The 18,564-nt window shown below is 40.1% G+C and overlaps 1 protein-coding gene across 2 annotated transcripts in view; it reads right to left on the reverse strand.

The window, feature by feature from the left end:
- Positions 1-204: 204 nt before the first annotated feature.
- HDGFL2 (HDGF like 2) overlaps positions 205-18,564 on the reverse strand; it is a 44,897-nt gene continuing 26,537 nt past the window's right edge. The window contains exons 6-16 of one of the 2 annotated variants that reach the window (XM_073686297.1): positions 13,558-13,626; positions 13,320-13,461; positions 13,162-13,231; positions 10,962-11,310; positions 10,734-10,819; positions 10,570-10,637; positions 8,483-8,553; positions 8,257-8,358; positions 7,284-7,449; positions 5,888-5,989; positions 205-1,249 (exon numbers count right to left, since the gene is read on the reverse strand). In XM_073686297.1, coding sequence (XP_073542398.1) covers positions 1,245-1,249; positions 5,888-5,989; positions 7,284-7,449; positions 8,257-8,358; positions 8,483-8,553; positions 10,570-10,637; positions 10,734-10,819; positions 10,962-11,310; positions 13,162-13,231; positions 13,320-13,461; positions 13,558-13,626 — 1,230 coding nt within the window. In that variant the 3' untranslated portion in view covers positions 205-1,244. Of the gene's footprint in view, positions 1,250-5,882; positions 5,990-7,283; positions 7,450-8,256; positions 8,359-8,482; positions 8,554-10,569; positions 10,638-10,733; positions 10,820-10,961; positions 11,311-13,161; positions 13,232-13,319; positions 13,462-13,557; positions 13,627-18,564 lie in introns of those variants that run through there. The other variant, XM_073686298.1, reaches the window with a different exon arrangement.

Here is an 18,564-nt window from a genome sequence, read left to right on the forward strand (position 1 = left end):
ATTTGGTGATGCCTCCCTTATCAAGGATTGTTTTAGAACCAGGAGCTTATCATTGCTGTGACTTGCTGGTCATGTGAGCCTCCTGGTCCAACACCCCCCCTCTTGTGATGAGCAACTCACTGGACTTTGTACATAGAGAGCTTGTTTTTTTGTCATAGTTGGAAAAGACCGATTGAAGTTGGCGAGGAATTGAAACAAAACATATAAAAAATTGTAACTTTTTAATAAACACTTTAATTTATATAACACAAAAACACCCTTTAAAATTGAAATGTATGCCTGATTTCTGTTTACCAATTCAAACACGGATCTATTTCTTTCTGTTCATGATTTAAGGGAAAAGCCATCTTGGCTCAGCTGCGTCAGCATTTAAACATATGCTATAAAGCAGCAATTGATGGAAGATGTTCATTGAATTCTGTGGGAGAGGTTTTCTACCAATGTTTTGTGACCTGTGCAGGGAGGAGAAGGAGGCGAGCTGTGACCATCACGTACTGTGGTGTGATTCTGTGTTATCCATACATAGGTGTCATCTCAATGTCATCACAGGAAGGATTATAACAAAAAGCAAGTGCTTGAAAAAAAATCTATACAAAGAACAGGAAGTATGAAATCAGAATAATTTGCCTAGATTGAAACTACAGGACTTCATGTTTTTTTCTTAAATATGTATAGTGACATGAATTAAAATAACCAACAATTCTTTAAAGCAAGCTTTTATGTTAAAAATATTTTAACAATAGGTCTATATCTGATAGCACATTTTCTTTGAAGAAAAAAAAAAAATGAAAAATTGTGTATTTCAAATCAATGTTTTAAAATTTATACATAGTTGTCTTTATAAAAACTCATAGCAACAATACCCCAGACAGACAGGAATAGGTTTACAGACCATCATACACATTATGTATGTAGGAATATAAAGAAATGTTTGATTAGGCTTTTTTTTTAACCAACAAAATAGTTTACAATAACACCTAAAAAATACTCATATACAGTACGTTATTGATATAAAAAAAACAACATTTAAGTTCATATCAATTCATAGAAGCTCAGAGGCAAAAAAAAAAATCTAAGCAAAATAACATCTAAGCAAAGAAAGTAAGAGAAAAGAAAAAAAAAAGTTCAGATATAAGCTCCAAGGTACAATATCTGCATTTCAAGGGTAGTTTACAACAGAAACAAGGATAATTCATAGTGTTGGCTCCTCAGCTTCTTGGGAACTCTGTTTTAAATGCAACGGCTTAGTCTTCAAACATGGGGAAAAAAAAAAAAAAAAGACACATTAGTTAAAATTAGTATCATCAATATAAGAAAAGGAAATGCATGGTTTTGTTTTACATTACCATTTCCAAAAAAGTTGGGAAACTTTCTTGGGTTAAGTTCCCACAATGAGTTTTTGACGCTGCATATGTTCGCGGTGCAAAAAAAAGGAGCATCTTACATTACAGCAAAGTGTGCAATCTAAGTGTCACATGGTCTGTCAGTATACACACACACGTTTTCTGAAATGTCACCGAGGCTGAAAACACCATTAAGCAAGAGGCACCACTAACCAAACAACACCATATAGACCAAGTAAATCTCCAAACAAGTCAGGGGCAAAGTTGTTGAGAAGTACAAGTCAGGGTTAGAGGTATAAAAAAATAACCCAATCTCTGATGATTCCCCGGAGTACCATCAAATCCATTATCATCAAATGGAAAGAACATCAAAACGCTCAGCCCGGGCAAGGAGGGCATTAATTAGAAAGGCAGCACAGAGACCAAAAGTTGACCCTGAAGGAGCTGCAGAGTTTCCAAGCAGAGACTGGAGTATTTGTCCTTACGACCACAATAAGACATATGGGAGACTCCCCAAACGTATGGAGGAAGGTGCGGTGGTCAGATGAGACCAAAATTGAACTTTTTGGTCACCAAGGTAAAAAGCTATGTCTGGCGCCAAACAAACACAGCTTATCACCCCAAGAACAACATCCCCACAGTGAAACATGGTGGTGGCAGCATCATGCTGTGGGAATGTTTTTCGGCAGCAGGGACAGGGAAAATGGGTCAAGTCGAGGGGAAAATGTATGGTGCGAAGTACAGGGATATTCTTGAGTAAAACCTGTTTTAGTCGGTCAGTGATTTGAGACTGGGACGGAGGGTCATCTTCCAACAAGACAATGATGCAAAGAATACTACTAAAGCAACACTCGAGTGGTTTAAGGGGAAATGTATAAATGTCCTGGAGTGGCCTAGTCAAAGCCAAGACCTTTATCCAACTGACAATCTGTGGTCAGACTGGAAGATTGCTGTTCACCAAAAGGAAAGCATGTAACTTGAAGGAGCTGGAGCCATTTTGCCTTGAGGAATGGGCAAAAATCCCAGTGACAAGATGTGGAAAACTCAGAGACTTATTCAAAGCAAAATGCAGCCAGGGCAGTTGAGTTGGTAAGCCAAATCACCGACTCAGACTCCTCAATTTCCGTGACTCCCGACTCCATGACTCAGATTCCACAGCTCTGCCTCACTACTGAGCATGTACATAAAGTGCAGCACAGACTCATCTCAACTAAAATCCTAAATCCTTAGATCAGGAATAGAACAGACATTTATAGGACATTTCATAACTTTCCAAAATTCTTATGAAAACATTTACAGCACATCCTGCATTGCATTAATGTACTCAATTTATTATTTTAGGAGTCGGAGACAGTCCATTTTATACCGACTCCACCAAAATTGACACAGATTCCGACTTCACGACTCAGACTCCACAGCCCTGCTTGCAGGTATAATTGTTGCAAAAGGAGGTTCTACAAAGTACTGACTTTAAGGGGGGGTGAACAGTTATGCACACTGAAGTTTTGTTATTTGGTCCTATTTGTTGTTTGCTTCACAATAAAAAGAAAACCAAATGTTCACAGTTGTAGGCATGTTCTTTACATGAACTGATGCAAATTCTAGGTTGTGAGGTAGCAAAACAAGAAAAATGCCAAGAGGGGGTGGGGGATCAATGCTTTCGCAAGCCACTGTACACTGAGATTTATGTGCAGATTTTCCCCATACACTTGCATTAGATGCAGAAAATTCACAGGTAAAAAAAACAAACAAACAAACTAAAAACGCATATGCGTTTTCGCAGGGAAAATGCATCAAAAACACATGAGATCCACACATGATTATCAATAAAGTTCTGTCATAGCCAAATACCGGGGAGTAACAAAAACAAAAGCAGCTTTATTTAAAACATGGCAAAAAAAAAAACTGCAGCGTAAAAAAAGTCAATAAAAGAGCAATGAAAAAACACAAGTAACCCAATTAGTGCAGAAATGTTGAGCCATCAAAAACTTACCAAATACCCATTTTGGGACCATAGCTTTATAGCTAGATTTTATTCACCACAGGAGTTGAAAGTTACTGTATTTTTCGGACCATAAGACGCACTTATCCCCCAAATTATGGGGGAAAATTGGGGTGCGTCTTATGGTCCGAATGTACCGTTTTGTGATGTGGGGGCGGCTGGGGCGGCGATGGAACGGTGTTACCCAGGAACGAGCGGCGGCAGCAGCAGCATGTTTGTGGGGGAAGCCATGAATTCACTATGGCCATGTTAGACATCAGGAAGTGGGTGGTCTCCCGTCCAGATCGCGCGCTGCAGTGACGTTGCTAAGAGGCAGGGCCGGGGCAACACAGAACAGCACAGCGCGCAGTCATCACCGGCCCTGCCTCTTTGTAACGTCACTGCAGCGCGCGAACTGGATGAGAGACCGCTCACCCCACCTCCTGATGTCTAGCGCGGCCATCGTGAATTCATGGCTGCGCCCACAAACATGCTGCTGCCGCCGCTCGTTACTGGTTAACACTGCTCCATCGCCGCCGCAGCCCCCTCCCCCAGACTGAAACATACCATATCAGCCTTACGTCGTACATCCAGTGTCTGATGCATGCTGATTGACCCACGGGCAGCATGCATCAGCTGTCGCAATCCATGGGCAGAATGCTTCAAAAGGTGTTTTGTTTTTTTTCCACTATTTTCCACCTCTAAAACCTGGGTGCGTCTTATAGTCCGAAAAATACGGTATAATTTTTCCATTTCATTTGAAAAAATTAACTCAATTAGAATTTGATGGCAGCAACACATCTCAAATGTTGGGACAGGGCTAACAAAAGGACTGGAAAAGTAAATGGTTGTAATAAAAAACAGCTGGAGGGTCAATTTTCAACTAAGTCACATGACTGCCTCTATAACATGCCCTTTTTATACAGAGTCTCAGAGGTACAAAATCTGAACAACTGCTTCTAAAAATTGTGGGATAATTTCAAAAAATGTTTCTTCAATGTTAAATTGCAAACACTTTGATGGTATCATGTAGCTTAGATGGTGGTATATTCAAGATATGCAGTGATTCTGGAGAAATCCATGTGCACAAGGGACAAGGCCATCAGTTAATATTGGATGCTCATGATCTATTGTCCCTCGAGCGACCCTACATTAACTAGCATGATTCGTTCATGCAAATCACTGCACGGGCTCAGGAATAGTTCCAGAAATCATTGTTTCTGAACACAGTTTGCCGTGTAATCCAAAAATGCAAATTAAAGCTTTATCCTGCAAGAAGAAGCCGTGTATCAACACAACACTTCAGTCTTCTCTTGGCCAAAGAACACACAGTTTAAAAGCCTGTATAACTGATGATATGGGGTTACATTAGTGCCTATGACAGGGGTAGCTTACACAAGGCACCATCAGTGCGGCGCATTATATAGGGGTTGTAGAACAACATTTGCTCCTATCCAGACAATGTCTATTTCATAGAAGGCCTTGCATATTTCAGCCAGACAATGCTAAGCCACATACTGCATCCATGCATGGCTTCACAGAAGAAAAGTTTTCTAAAGGGAGTTAATTTTGTCAAATTAATCGACTGTTAATATAAGTAAGCCTTAAGTTTGAAACTCCATTCACCATGAAGATGATGCATATAATGGTATGCTCACACCCAATGGCTGGCATCTCTCAGTAATTTCCCCATATTTTACCCTCACTGCTAAAATTATACTACATCTCTACATAACCGAGGGTATTTAGATGTGCTAATGATATGTATGGGAGAAGAAAACAGAAGCTGTCCGCAGGAGCAACAAAATCAAACCTCCAAGGAATCCACCTTGTGTTATATGTTGATCAGATATATTCTCAGAGAAGGAGTTCACCAAGGATATGTAACCAGAGGAATAAAAACGGCAACAAATGTAATGCCTGCCGCAGCTTTCCTGCCAACACCTGCATTTTTCCCATGTGGGAGGGGGAAACAAAGGCTGCAAAAACTTCATTTGTGACCACAACCTTATAGTCTTCGTAAAGCACATGTCAATGTTCTACGTTGGTCATGTGTGAGAAAAGGGGTCTTAGAATTGCATCTTATTTTTTGTTTTCCAGGGAATAAAAACTATTCGCTCCGATTCATCACAGACTGTAGTCAGATTTGTGGCGAGGCGCACGCCATTTTTAAGAAGTGCCTAATTAGTTAAGAATCAGGTGCCTCCGACTAACACACCCCTTCATAAAAACTAGCATGAACAAGATCAGTCATGACAAAAGCAGAAAACTGGCCTAAAATCTGTTTCCTACGTACTTCTACTACCGGCTATGAATGGGTAGGTCATCGAAATGCTGCTCCTTCCAGGTTTTAGTAAGAACAGCACCGCATGCCGAGCCATTTTTGCAGTTGAAAAGAAATGGATACTGCATCAGCGCTCCTCAATAGAGGCTAGTGTGAACAGAGCCGAAGAAAGTGAACTGGAACATATTATTTTACAACTAGGGTGTAACCTGAAGATCTAAACAGATTTTGGTGGATATTGACATGCATGTACTGTATATTGCTGGAAAAAATACTAACTGCATTCTTCCACAGTAGCGTCCTGTACAGGTGCGGGATTCTGATGATCATCTTTCCTGTCCTCACTCTCAAGAGACACCGAATCTCCATTTAATGGAAAAGCTGAGAAGAAGAAAAGGAAAAAAAGCAACACCACTTATTGAATTTGTAAAATATTACACCCCAAAATCATCTTCCATTGCAAAATATTTATAATGTAGACATGCACAAATAAAATCAGAAGCAGAAATAAAAACATCACATTTCAGCAGTTTTTGTTTTTCCATGGCAGGAATAAATTCCCAAATAATTTAATCAAGACTATTAATATGCAAATTACCTCTTCAAGACTATTGAAAGGGTTTGCACCAAATTATCCCTATAGGGAACCATTTCTGGATTGTTGGAGGTTTTTCCGCTGGAGACTGAACGCTACATTCAGAAGGAGCTCTTCAGAATTCCATTCTCCAGATTGCTTGGCTTTGCAGCGGTCGGACCCCAAGTGATCATTATCCCCTATCCTATCGATAGGGAGAAACTTGATACAAACCCTTTAATATAAATGCCATTATATATAAATGCCATTATATAAACAAGAGGTCATTTCCTGGTGACATTTACCTTTAAAGATTTAGGAATTACAAGCAGTTAAAAAAATAAAGTTACTACTGATGTAATCACTCAATTATTCAGACTCCTGACCATCTAAAGGGAGCCATCATCACAAAATGACATTATTGAAATTAGGTTGTGTCAAATTTTTGACATTTCTTTTTCTTTAAAATGTCTCAAACTGCATTAATAGAAATTTTGCATTTTCACACTGGGACAATTTTTTAGACTAACTTCTTGTTACAGGATACACATGTACATTAGCCACAATGAACAGACTCCGACCCCATATTAAAGCTTCTAATGAGGGTGTAAATTGGTGATTGAGCTGGGGGTTAGCTGTGACATCACCCATTGTGTATAGTGGATCCTGTGTTATCAGCTGTGAATAGAGGGGTTACCCAGCATCATAATCCTGCCTGTGCTAAGCAGCCTGCTGAAAACTCCTCATCCACCTCAAGAAGTATAAGAAAAAAAAAAAACAACGTAAAGTGGCCAGTGTGAAGATCACCTATTTTGTTTTTCTAATAGCGATCATGATATGGAAGGAAAAAAAATACCACCACCACCACACACAAAGACCTGATTTAAACAACGGGTTATTTTCTGAGGATACCTTCCTTTTGAAGAGTAACTATAGCGTTGCAAAAACTTGACATGTCATAGAGGCAAGTCATCCGTTTTGATTGGTGGGGGTATGGACCCCCACTGACTACCAAAACAAGGCGGAACAAGTGCTGCTTACCGCAGGAAATAGAGACATTCCAATATCCATATTACATAGAAGTCATTTAAAATAATTTACCTTCATCTTGTTCCTTGGTAGTTTCTATCAATTGTTGACTACTGTTGTCCCCTTCATTTATTTTCTGCTGGCTCCCCATTTTGGAGCCGAGTATACTAGCTTTTATTCTGCTGTAAACTTCCGATGCTTTGTCCATAACAGCTGGATTAGCTTTGTATCGACGGATCTGTTAAGATGGGTAATATTTTTATGACAAATGTACAGCAGCCTTAGGCCTTGTTAAGACATCCGTTTTTTCACGGATAGAACACGTGCCCATTATACATTATGGGGTTGTTCACAAATCATGGGGGATTTTTGCAGACTGTGTGCACAAAATCACAGAATCATCATCATCGCTTAAAGGTAATCCATAAAAAAAAAAAAAAAAATCTATAGGTCCGTGATTAACATTGCTTTGTGGTTTATTTATCCATATGTGAGAATCACTGTTGGTAAAAACGGACACATGACGACACCAGTACCATTTATTACTGTACGTGATTTATCATGGATGTCTGAACGAGACATGCAAAAGTGGTTGTGCACTACTGGACAACCCCTTAATAATGGTCCCGTAGTGGTGAAGAAATGAAGTGGGGGGGGGGGGGGGGTGGAGATACATCTTGTGCAGTAGTCAAGTGAGCACTTCAGACAATGATTGACTGCAGCACTCACGGGTCGTTCCAGCTTTTTTTTTTTTTTAATAAGAAGGATGGATATGAAAGTCAAAGCAGAATTATAAAGAGGTGTTAGCATGCCGCTAAGGATGGCTGAATGCCAATTACACAGACCCTGGCAGCAAGCATTTCATTTCCAAGCATTCACACTACAGGGAAAATGAGGGAAATCACAGATGCCATCGGAATAAATGTTTATTTACTACCTGGATGAACTGGACACTATTCAAAGCCCTCTGACAAAGGATACTTATCAACTCAGAATTCCCCAATAAAAGGGACCCAACAGGTCAAACTCTAGTGCAGCTTCTCACCTTCTTAAGTGTAGCCACCAGATCTGTGTTCTTCTGTAGTATGCAGGAAGTCACTTGAAGACTTCCCAGCTTTTCAAGAGCTTCTAAACATTTTTGTATATCCTATGCAGCAGAAGAAAAAAGTAATGCCGGTAAAATATTTATAAAAAATGAGTAACAAAACATATACACATACAGTGTCAAACTAGACTAGTAATTGATTAATAGGAGCTTCCCTGTAACGCACCGGACTGTCCACCTTAAGGGCAAATTTGATCTCGCTGTGCAGTTTCTGGAGTTCCTCTTCAACATTAGGCTCTGTAAAGGGCATAAGATCACTGTGTAAATATATACAGTACAGACCAAAAGTTTGGACACACCTTCTCATTTAAAGATTTTTCTGTATTTTCATGACTATGAAAATTGTACATTCACACTGAAGGCATCAAAACTATGAATTAACACATGTGGAATTATATACTTAACAAAAAAGTGTGAAACAACTGAAAATATGTCTTATATTCTAGGTTCTTCAAAGTAGCCACCTTTTGCTTTGATGACTGCTTTGCACACTCTTGGCATTCTCTTGATGAGCTTCAAGAGGTAGTCACCGGAAATGGTTTTCACTTCACAGGTGTGCCCTGTCAGGTTTAATAAGTGGGATTTCTTGCCTTATAAATGGGGTTGGGACCATCAGTTGTGTTGTGCAGAAGTCAGGTGGATACACAGCTGATAGTCCTACTGAATAGACTGTTAGAATTTGTATTATGGCAAGAAAAAAGCAGCTAAGTAAAATAAAACGAGTGGCCATCATTACTTTAAGAAATGAAGGTCAGTCAGTCTGAAAAATTGGGAAAACTTTGATAGTGTCCCCAAAGGCAGTTGCAAAAACCATCAAGCGCTAGAAAGAAACTGGCTCACATGAGGACCGCCCCAGGAAAGGAAGACCAAGAGTCACCTCTGCTTCTGAGGATAAGTTCATCCGAGTCACCAACCTCAGAAATCGCAGGTTAACAGCAGCTCAGATTCGAGACTAGGTCAATGCCACACAGAGTTCTAGCAGCAGACACATCTCTACAACAACTGTTAAGAGGAGACTTTGTGCTGCAGGCCTTCATGGTAAAATAGCTGCTAGGAAACCACTGCTAAGGACAGGCAACAAGCAGAAGAGACTTGTTTGGGCTAAAGAACACAAGGAATGGACATTAGACCAGTGGAAATCTGTGCTTTGGTCTGATGAGTCCAAATTTGAGATCTTTGGTTGCAACCACCGTGTCTTTGTGCGACGCAGAAAAAGTGAACGGATGGACTCTACATGCCTGGTTCCCACCGTGAAGCATGAAGGAGGAGGTGTGATGGTGTGGGGGTGCTTTGCTGGTGACACTGTTGGGGATTTATTCAAAATTGAAAGCATACAGAACCAGCATGGCTACCACAGCATCTTGCAGCGGCATGCTATTCCATCCGGTTTGCGTTTAGTTGGACCATCATTTATTTTTCAACAGGACAATGACCCCAAACACACCTCCAGGCTGTGTAAGGGCTATTTGACCAAGAAGGAGAGTGATGGGGTGCTACACCAGATGACCTGGCCTCCAGTCACCAGACCTGAACCCAATCGAGATGGTTTGGGGTGAGCTGGACCGCAGAGTGAAGGCAAAAGGGCCAACAAGTGCTAAGCATCTCTGGGAACTCCTTCAAGATTGCTGGAAGACCATTTCCGGTGACTACCTCTTGAAGCTCATCAAGAGAATGCCAAGAGTGTGCAAAGCAGTCAAAGCAAAAGGTGGCTACTTTGAAGAACCTAGAACATAAGACATATTTTCAGTTGTTTCACACTTTTTTGTTAAGTATATAATTCCACATGTGTTAATTCATAGTTTTGATGCCTTCAGTGTGAATATACAATTTTCATAGTCATGAAAATACAGAAAAATCTTTAAATGAGAAGGTGTGTCCAAACTTTTGGTCTGTACTGTACACTAAACCCGATGAAGCTGATGTACTTACTTTGAAGACTCCTATCAGAATGGCTGTATAAAAAAAAAAATAAAAAATTTGAGCATTTGAGGAGCCGAGCTAAAGAGCGAGAGCCGACGGAGTCCAAGTGAATTCAGTTTCTACTGCGCAGCTTATACCGAGCAGTGTGAGATGTCAGCAGCAGGAGGGACACTGAGCAGCTGTTAATCAGGCCAATTGGGCCAAGATGGAGTTTAGACTTAGACAGCCATTCTACTTTGGATTTTCAAAGCAAGTACACCCGCTTCATCACATCCAATCATATATAGTTTGTATTATCAAATGTGGCAACAGACATGACTCCATCAAGCTTACCTTTCTTTTCAACTTTTCTATCACTTATAACCTCAGGTTTCTTTGCAGCTTTTTCCTTCTTTGCTGGTCTATAGATTTAATGGGGATGAAATATATATATAGAAAAAATTACAAAATTGCATTTTATAGTACAATCCAGGTTTTTCTCCAGATGTTCCTCTAACCTTCCCACTGGTCTGTCGCCACGTTTTTCTATCTTATTTGGCTTCCTCCCAGGAGCTGATGCTTTTGGCTTTTTAACAGTCTTGACCTTAGAAAAGAAAGACATAACATTACATACAACAAGCCCTAGAATAATATACATTTAGACAAACACACAAAAGCCATATGGAATATTTATTAACCATGAAATTAATTCAGACCCATCATTTCCAATAACTCAAAATTGTAACCTTTTTCTCACTGTCAGAATCAGACATCCTTTGTCGCCTCACTTTCTTGGCATTTCCAGAAGAAAGGTTGGTTTTTTTCCTTGGCTTTTCTTTTTCAGAATCAAAATGAGAATGCGTCCTCTTGACAGGTTTAGAAAGCTGTTCGTCATCACTACTGCTGCTTTTGTGGTCATTATCTGCTTTCTCTCGGTCATTCTTTTCCATCTTTTTTCTAGCCTCCTCTTCTTTTTCCTCCTCCCTTAACCGACGCAATTGTTCTTCCTGTTCCTTCCGTCGACGTTCTTCCAGAGCCTTTTGCCTTTCCTCATCCCTCTTTTTCCAATCACTGATCCGATCTGGTGAGCTGTCGCTAACCGAAGACAAACAGACATGGGCGCATGGTTAATAATTCAGGGGCAGGACATTTTCTTTTTTGGGTCAGGTGTGTGTGTGGTGGACGGGGGAGGGCTGGGGTAAGAAGTTAGTAACAATTGCATGCTTGGAGCATAGCTGCTGAGAACTTTCCTCCTCCTGGACCACCCAAGCAGTCTGTCTCTTATCTAAGAAAATAATTTATGATGTATGAACTTTTGATTTTACTAGTTGGAAGAGAAGGTTGAATAATAATCATTTTACTATCTGTGAAATGGATATCTGAAGATCAATTTTGTTCTTAACCCCTTTGCGCTATATGACATATAGATCCATCATAAGCACTTGTCATTTAGTACTCCATGACAGATATATACACATAACTGGACTCCTGACGGAACCAGCGAGAACACCACGCATCTTAACACTGCTCAGATGCCACTGTTATTAGAGACTGCTGCATGTATGTGGCCTCCAACAATCCCCACCACTCAATCGAAGGAGTGCCACTGCATTGTCATGGTAGGCAGCGGGCCAAACAATGGCCTCTCATGGCTTCCAACTTCATCTTCGTCTCTGGCAGGTTCTGAAAGGAGGTTTAATAGAATTCCCTTAACAGGTATAATACACATTTATCACCGTGTATTATATTTCAATCAAACCGTAGTATATTGGGTAGAAAGGGTCTTATATTATTTTTGCTCTGAAAGATGGGTTAGGTCTTATTTTCTGCAGGGAAAGTACTCCCCCACCTCCCATGAACAACACACCCCAAAAGTGGGGGCCCCGCATAGCTGATAAGTCACCCCCCCCCCACACCAAATACCAGTCCTTACTGTAACATGGGCTTATTTTTGGAGTAGGGCTTCTATTTCAAGCATACTCCAAAAATCCTGTGAAATCATACTAGGGCTTATTTTCAGGGAAACACGGTAGTAGTTTGGAAGGACTAGCTGAGGAGGCAATTTTTACAGAAGTGATTAGAAATTACACATGGCTTTGTCTGCAGCAACATAATTACCTAATGTGCTTATTTTTAAGTCCACATCCACAAGATCAGTATTTGGGGAGGTTTTTTTACACCAGTATTTGTAAGTCAAAATCAGGTGAGGAACAAATCAGGAAAAAGTATAATAGAAACAAGTCATCACTTCTGCATTTAGCTTAGAAATACTATGTAAAATACTGAACCTGTGAATTTGGCTTTATACAGAGTCGAGAAGACAACAATTCTAAATTTTGCCATGGTCTTTGACCACAGATGGCGAGACCCACAGATCCCCTTTGCCTGGAAAGGCCTCAGCAAAAAGCATTTGATTTTACATTTGTTTCAATAGAAACGATATGGAAATATTTAAGATCTGTTGATAATATGTTCAAGTGATCCAAAATACAATTTTATGCACTGAACTAACCAACGCGTCAAGGGATTTTTGCCATCTCCGATCACTTTTTTTGGGGGTATTTTTCATCTTTCCTCTTCGGAACAGAACTTTTTATTCTCCCATCAATAAATAGGGTCAGAACAACTGCCAGTTTCTATAGCCACCATTCTTGGGGTGCATATATAGCTACATAGTATGTATTTATATTACATATTGTGACATTACAGAGATACCAAACAGTAAGTGCTTTATGTATTTAAACAACAAATTAGTGAGATAAAACAAGCAGACACATGTCCCTGCCTGGTCCTTACTGGAAGGAAGGCTGGAATACACACCAATCGTGCTCGCACAATAGCAGTGCCCATCATCACTTATAAAAGTTACCCGAGGCGTTTAAACTATTACATCAAGGTGAGCGAAGGGAGGTTGATATTTTTTTGGTTAGACTTTATCTTACTTACCTATCACTACTAGAACTTTCAGGAGACGCAGCTTTAGGCTTTAATGTTTGTGGTTTAGTGCCTTTTCCTGCTGTTAAACAATACAAAAAAGATAATCAAGTTACAATTTGTTTTGAATCTGGCAGCTAGCTTTACTTCTCACAGCTGGGTTTACTAACATGCCCTGGGGGTCCTCACGGTCTTCTTAACAGGTTTCTCAGAAGCAGATGATGAGGATGAGGAAGATGATGAGGACGAGGATGATGAACGTTTCCCAACATCACTTTCAGAGTCAGACTTTGCATCAGAATCTGTTTTTATCTGCAAGGGAAAAAAAAAGAAAATGGCCACACTTGTAGACTCTGTAGACAGATTAATAACCATGCTGCGTCACAGTGAAAAATTGGTACTTCTGACCTTGGATTCTCTTTTAGGGATTGTAGTCTTCTGCTTGGCACGGGGTTGATTTTTCTCTGGGGTGAAATCCTGGGAAAATAAAAATATTTATTAATACAAAATAATGAATGTGTCAGGGTGTACAGTTGGGGTGCTCAATTTACTATAAGTGCTTGATACTAGAGTCAAGAACTGCAGTAGGTTCCAGCTGGTGGGCTGTGCCATATCCAGGTAGAGAATGAAGAGGAGGTAGCTGAGGCTCGATCTACAAGGGGTATGAAACCACCGAGCACAAAGACCTCCATATGAGACATGGCAGCCTACTGCTTTTACATCAGGAAATAAAATGGTGTCATTTTACTACAATCATACGGTAATCTTACTATGCTTAAAGATGCCAGTATGTGGTGGCATGGCCAACCAGAGCAGACGTGCGGGAATCTGCTCCTCAATCTTCCCACTATAATATGCTGCCATCTGGACTCCTGGAGCTGCTTATTCTCTTTAAAGCTCCAAAGCAAACAGTATTTTTGGCCATAATGGAACTCTGACGACCTGAGACTACCTCTCCAGGCGGTTCCAGAAGCCCGAAACCATCATCATGAACTGCTGCAGACCGCAATATCAGGACAAGATTCATATTGGAGACACGACTGCAGACAATCCCTCCCAAGTGTGTAAGAGTAGCTTTTGATTTCTGCCATAAGACACAGCAGTGCCTTTTCAACATTTACAATATACTGCAACAAATATCCATCACTCAAAACGATTATACAGGATAACTTATTGTACTTATTGAGACTGTAGTTTTTCATTCCTTAAAAAGTGACATCATAAAACCGAGACATTACAATCACTATCTACATCTATTCACTGTGTGAGGACCTAAAACTCACAATACCAAATTCACCAACAAAAAATCAAATTAAATATCATTGACTGTAGCTGACCAACAATAAAAAATAACCTTTATTAATAATTTAAAATACCTAATTAATGTCTGCCGTGCTATAAAACAGTCTATCCACATTATATTATAGTAGATACTAATAATAAAAAAAGACAGGCAAGTGTCAGTAATACAGAAAGAAACCCCTGTGCAGGGGATTGGTTCCAGATTGAATAGAGACCAGACTCCACATTGACACTATTATATCTGAGCTCAGCACCCTCTAAGAGGTGTAAAGTGCAAATATTAATAGATACAATATTGCACTACGCCTTAGCCTCGAAGATGTCAAGTGGAGTACTCTGGTAATATTGCAATTTAGCTGCAAATATAACCCATATATTGAAGCTAATTTATTTCCATCAAGTGTGGAGCGTAACAATAGCATTCTGTTGTCACTCTTGAACGCTTTAGCTTATTTACTCAGTGATCCTGAGAAGTTAACACTTGGCTGCTTTATAATCAGCTCATATTGTTCACTATTAGGTTAGATACGGGATATGGAGCAGCCAAGGGTCCCTCTTCCGCGTTCCATGGTGGATGCCAGGCTGGGGGCGGGGTTACCCCCCGCGTCACACCCGGAATCCACCGTGCACTCTGCCTCTCCCCATTCATTGGGAAAGCGAGCAGTGGATGCTGGGTGTGACGCGGGGGGTAACCCTGCCCACAACCCAGCAGCCACCGCGGGGACCGCAGCGCTGAGTCAAATCTCACTTGTGACGTCAGCGCAGGGTCACGTGATGCCTATGAGCGGACAGTGATAGCGCCGCTCACAGGCAGTATCTGCAACAGAAGGTATTTACAAGAAGTCTTAGGGGCCCCGGGGGGATACATTGGGGGGGTAATATAAAGTAATGCACAACTTCTTTAATGCTCAGACATACTTTATGTACAAACAATGAGCAATAGAAGATGCCAAAACATGACTTTACAGTGAGCACCATAAGAAACAATTACATTCTATTGTATATACAGTACAATTCACACTGAACCTAGTAATAGCTATCAAACCTCCTCTCAGTTGCAGGGCTGACTCACTGTAACCGTTCCCTGATCAGCGGCCTATTCTCCCATAACTGGATTACAAACCATATTGTTTCAATTGTTGAGGTATTTATCCCAATCAGTTGCTCAACAGATTTCATATTAATTTAGTTATTTTTGTTCTTATAGTCTGTATTTGACTTATTTTATGTTAACTTCTTTAATCATAAAATCAATAAAAAATTGAATTGTAAAAAAAAAAAAATCATAATACTTTGTATCAGTGTCATGTAATAACAGTATATCATGCAGCAACACAGCAAATAAAGCATTAAATTACATGGCAAATCTCATAAGGGGGTGCCAGCCATCTTCCACTCCTTTACAGTTATCAAACTCCCCTAAGGTGTGCATGGACTTGATATTCCGGTCTGACCATGCCCCAACGCAAACCACATTGACTCTTCTGAATCATAACCATAAAACGTACTTACGGCAGTTAGGCAATATTGCGGGACCAACTAAGTCAGAAAGACATATGGACTACAAGCCAAAACTTCTCTGATGATCATAAACAAAACACTACATCAGATTTTGTGAAGTGGGAGGAGGGGGCATTCCCATATAAAAAAGCAGCGAACTGCAGAGCTCAAAAAGCTCTATTGGACACTGGAACACTTAGAAATTTCTCCTTGGGTTACCTGAAAGATTTTCTTTCTATTCAGTTTCAAATACCAGACTACATTTTTGTGGCAAATTCTAAATTGAAAGATCCCTTAGCATTAGAGAGAAACTTAGAAAAGATGAAAGCTCAGATAAAAAGGCAAATGACTTTATACCAAAGGTTAGTCTCCATATACCTCACTTAGATATGTAGTAGCAAGTTATCCCCTCATCCCAAGAACATGTGATTGGAGTGGTGGTTGATCATGCACATCTCTGCTCCATACATTGTTAATGGGAGTGCCAAAGACCAGCTGAACTCAGCACTTGGCTATCTGTGACGGTATTATGGAGAATGAATTTTACACCCAGATTCTCAGAATAGGTGGAGGTCCCAACGGTCAGACCCCCAGCGATTGGGAAGGTATACCCTTATCCCACAGAAAAGGGATAACTTATTACAAGCCCTTTAATAACCCCGCAGTAGGTAAATTTTATGCAATGGCATTCCATGACTATAATATAGACCGAACTGCTGACCTGTCTCAGGCTTAATTTAGAGGTCAAGTTTTGAGATTATACTGTATGTCGAGGATTTGACTTCCCTCTCTTTCAGAACACAGTTTCTGCAGTCAGACATGGATTACCATCTCAAGCTCAATCATCTTAAAACTGTAAGAGCCCCGGCCCAGACAGGTTTTAAAGTTCAGTTCTATAAGATTTTTCATGAAAGCATCTCCTCTGCCCTTTAAACTCTATAACCTCATTCCCTCCTGCAGGCTTTCATACTCACATATCCATTTTACATAAAACCAGGAAAAGATCCGGATGTCTGTAGTAATTGCAGTCCTATCTCCCTGAAAAATGTAGATTTTAAAAAGGGGCAATATGTACATTGTAAGGATTCAGAAGCCTGCAGTCCGAAGCCACTCTGTGACTTTCTTCAAAAGACCCCTTTAAATTGTACTCCAAGATGATCACCACTCAGCTGAAATCCTCCACTTGTCACTGGTCCATAATGACCAAGGATGAATTGTATTTGGCAGAGTAGCCAGAGACCATACTATTAAATTACCTTGTCCGTTTTTTTCACACGCTCCTTACTCAAAAACTGTGATGAGCCTCCTGTCAATTGATGATGAAAAAGCATTTGACAGTCCACACTAAAGAACAAGGGGATGTTGTAACATATGCTCATGCGTATAATGGCACTTTATTCAGCACCAATGCCCCAGATCTGAATCACCAGTATTTTATCTGACCTTTTCCACATTTACTACAGGGCCCATCAGAGTGGTCACTTACCTCTGTTATTATATGTATTGGTCATGGGACTGACACAGTCAGGGGTATTACCAATAAGTCAATGTCCTATAAACTGTCATAATACGCAGATCATTTGCTTTTATATGTAACATCACCGATAAACTCTGAAATGTGTGGCTGGGATGGAGGTTAAAGAACTTATGAATATTGACTTTAAAAAGACAAGTTCAAAATGCTAAATATAAAACTTCTAACTTTTACTATGTTCATTATGGTTCACATTTAAGTGCTCCTCCAACCACACAAGATATGACAGTACATTGTATAGATCAATAAAATATTTACACCCTTTATTAAAAGGGATTGTTCCCTGGGTGCAGGTTATTATAAAGAAATAAACTGTGCGGCACTCAGGGGAAAATGAGTACAGCAGGGTTTATTTCTTTATAAGGACTTGCAGCCAGGAACATTCATTTACTGAAAGGGAACAACCTTTTAAAGGAGCTGGTAGGACATCTTCAGCTACTTTCCCACAATGAGCTTTTGGTGCTTTTTTTTTTTACGCTGTGTATTATTCGCTGTGACAAAAACGCAGCATCTTACAGTTCTAGCCAAGTGGATGGGATTTACAGAAGTCTCCTGCCCACTAGGCTTCTTATATACGCAGCATAAACTCAGTGCGGTGTGTTTCATATCCGCAACATGTCCCAATTTCTCTTCTGGGTACGCGGAGTTTTCAAGGAGGATTATCCCCAGATTCTATTCCAAGTTGAATACATTTAGATCTTTAATATGGAAGTCTCAAAAGCCCCGAATGAGCTTCCATTAGCTTACTACCTCCAAACTAAATGAAGCTAATAAACTTATCAAGAAGGCAAGCTCCGTTGTTGGCCGCCATCTTGACACTTTTGAGGAGCTAGGAAAGAATTCAGAAGAAGTGTTTGGCAATAATGAGTAATAATGCACACCCATTATATGAGGCAGAGGAGCACCTTCAGTAACCATCTAATCCTTATAGCTGTAAGAAGGAAAGATACAGGAAATCATTCGTGCCGACTGCTATGGGAATGTACAACAACTACCTAAGTGTGAAATTCTCCAAATGACTGGTGTATTATTGGCGTTCTAATGGTATATTGTTCGGTCATGAATAGGAACGTATGAGA

Source organism: Phyllobates terribilis, unplaced genomic scaffold (genome assembly GCF_046119375.1).
Source record: "Phyllobates terribilis strain yellow unplaced genomic scaffold, ASM4611937v1 Scaffold_1__5_contigs__length_1240528914, whole genome shotgun sequence".
Taxonomy (NCBI): Eukaryota; Metazoa; Chordata; class Amphibia; order Anura; family Dendrobatidae; genus Phyllobates; species Phyllobates terribilis.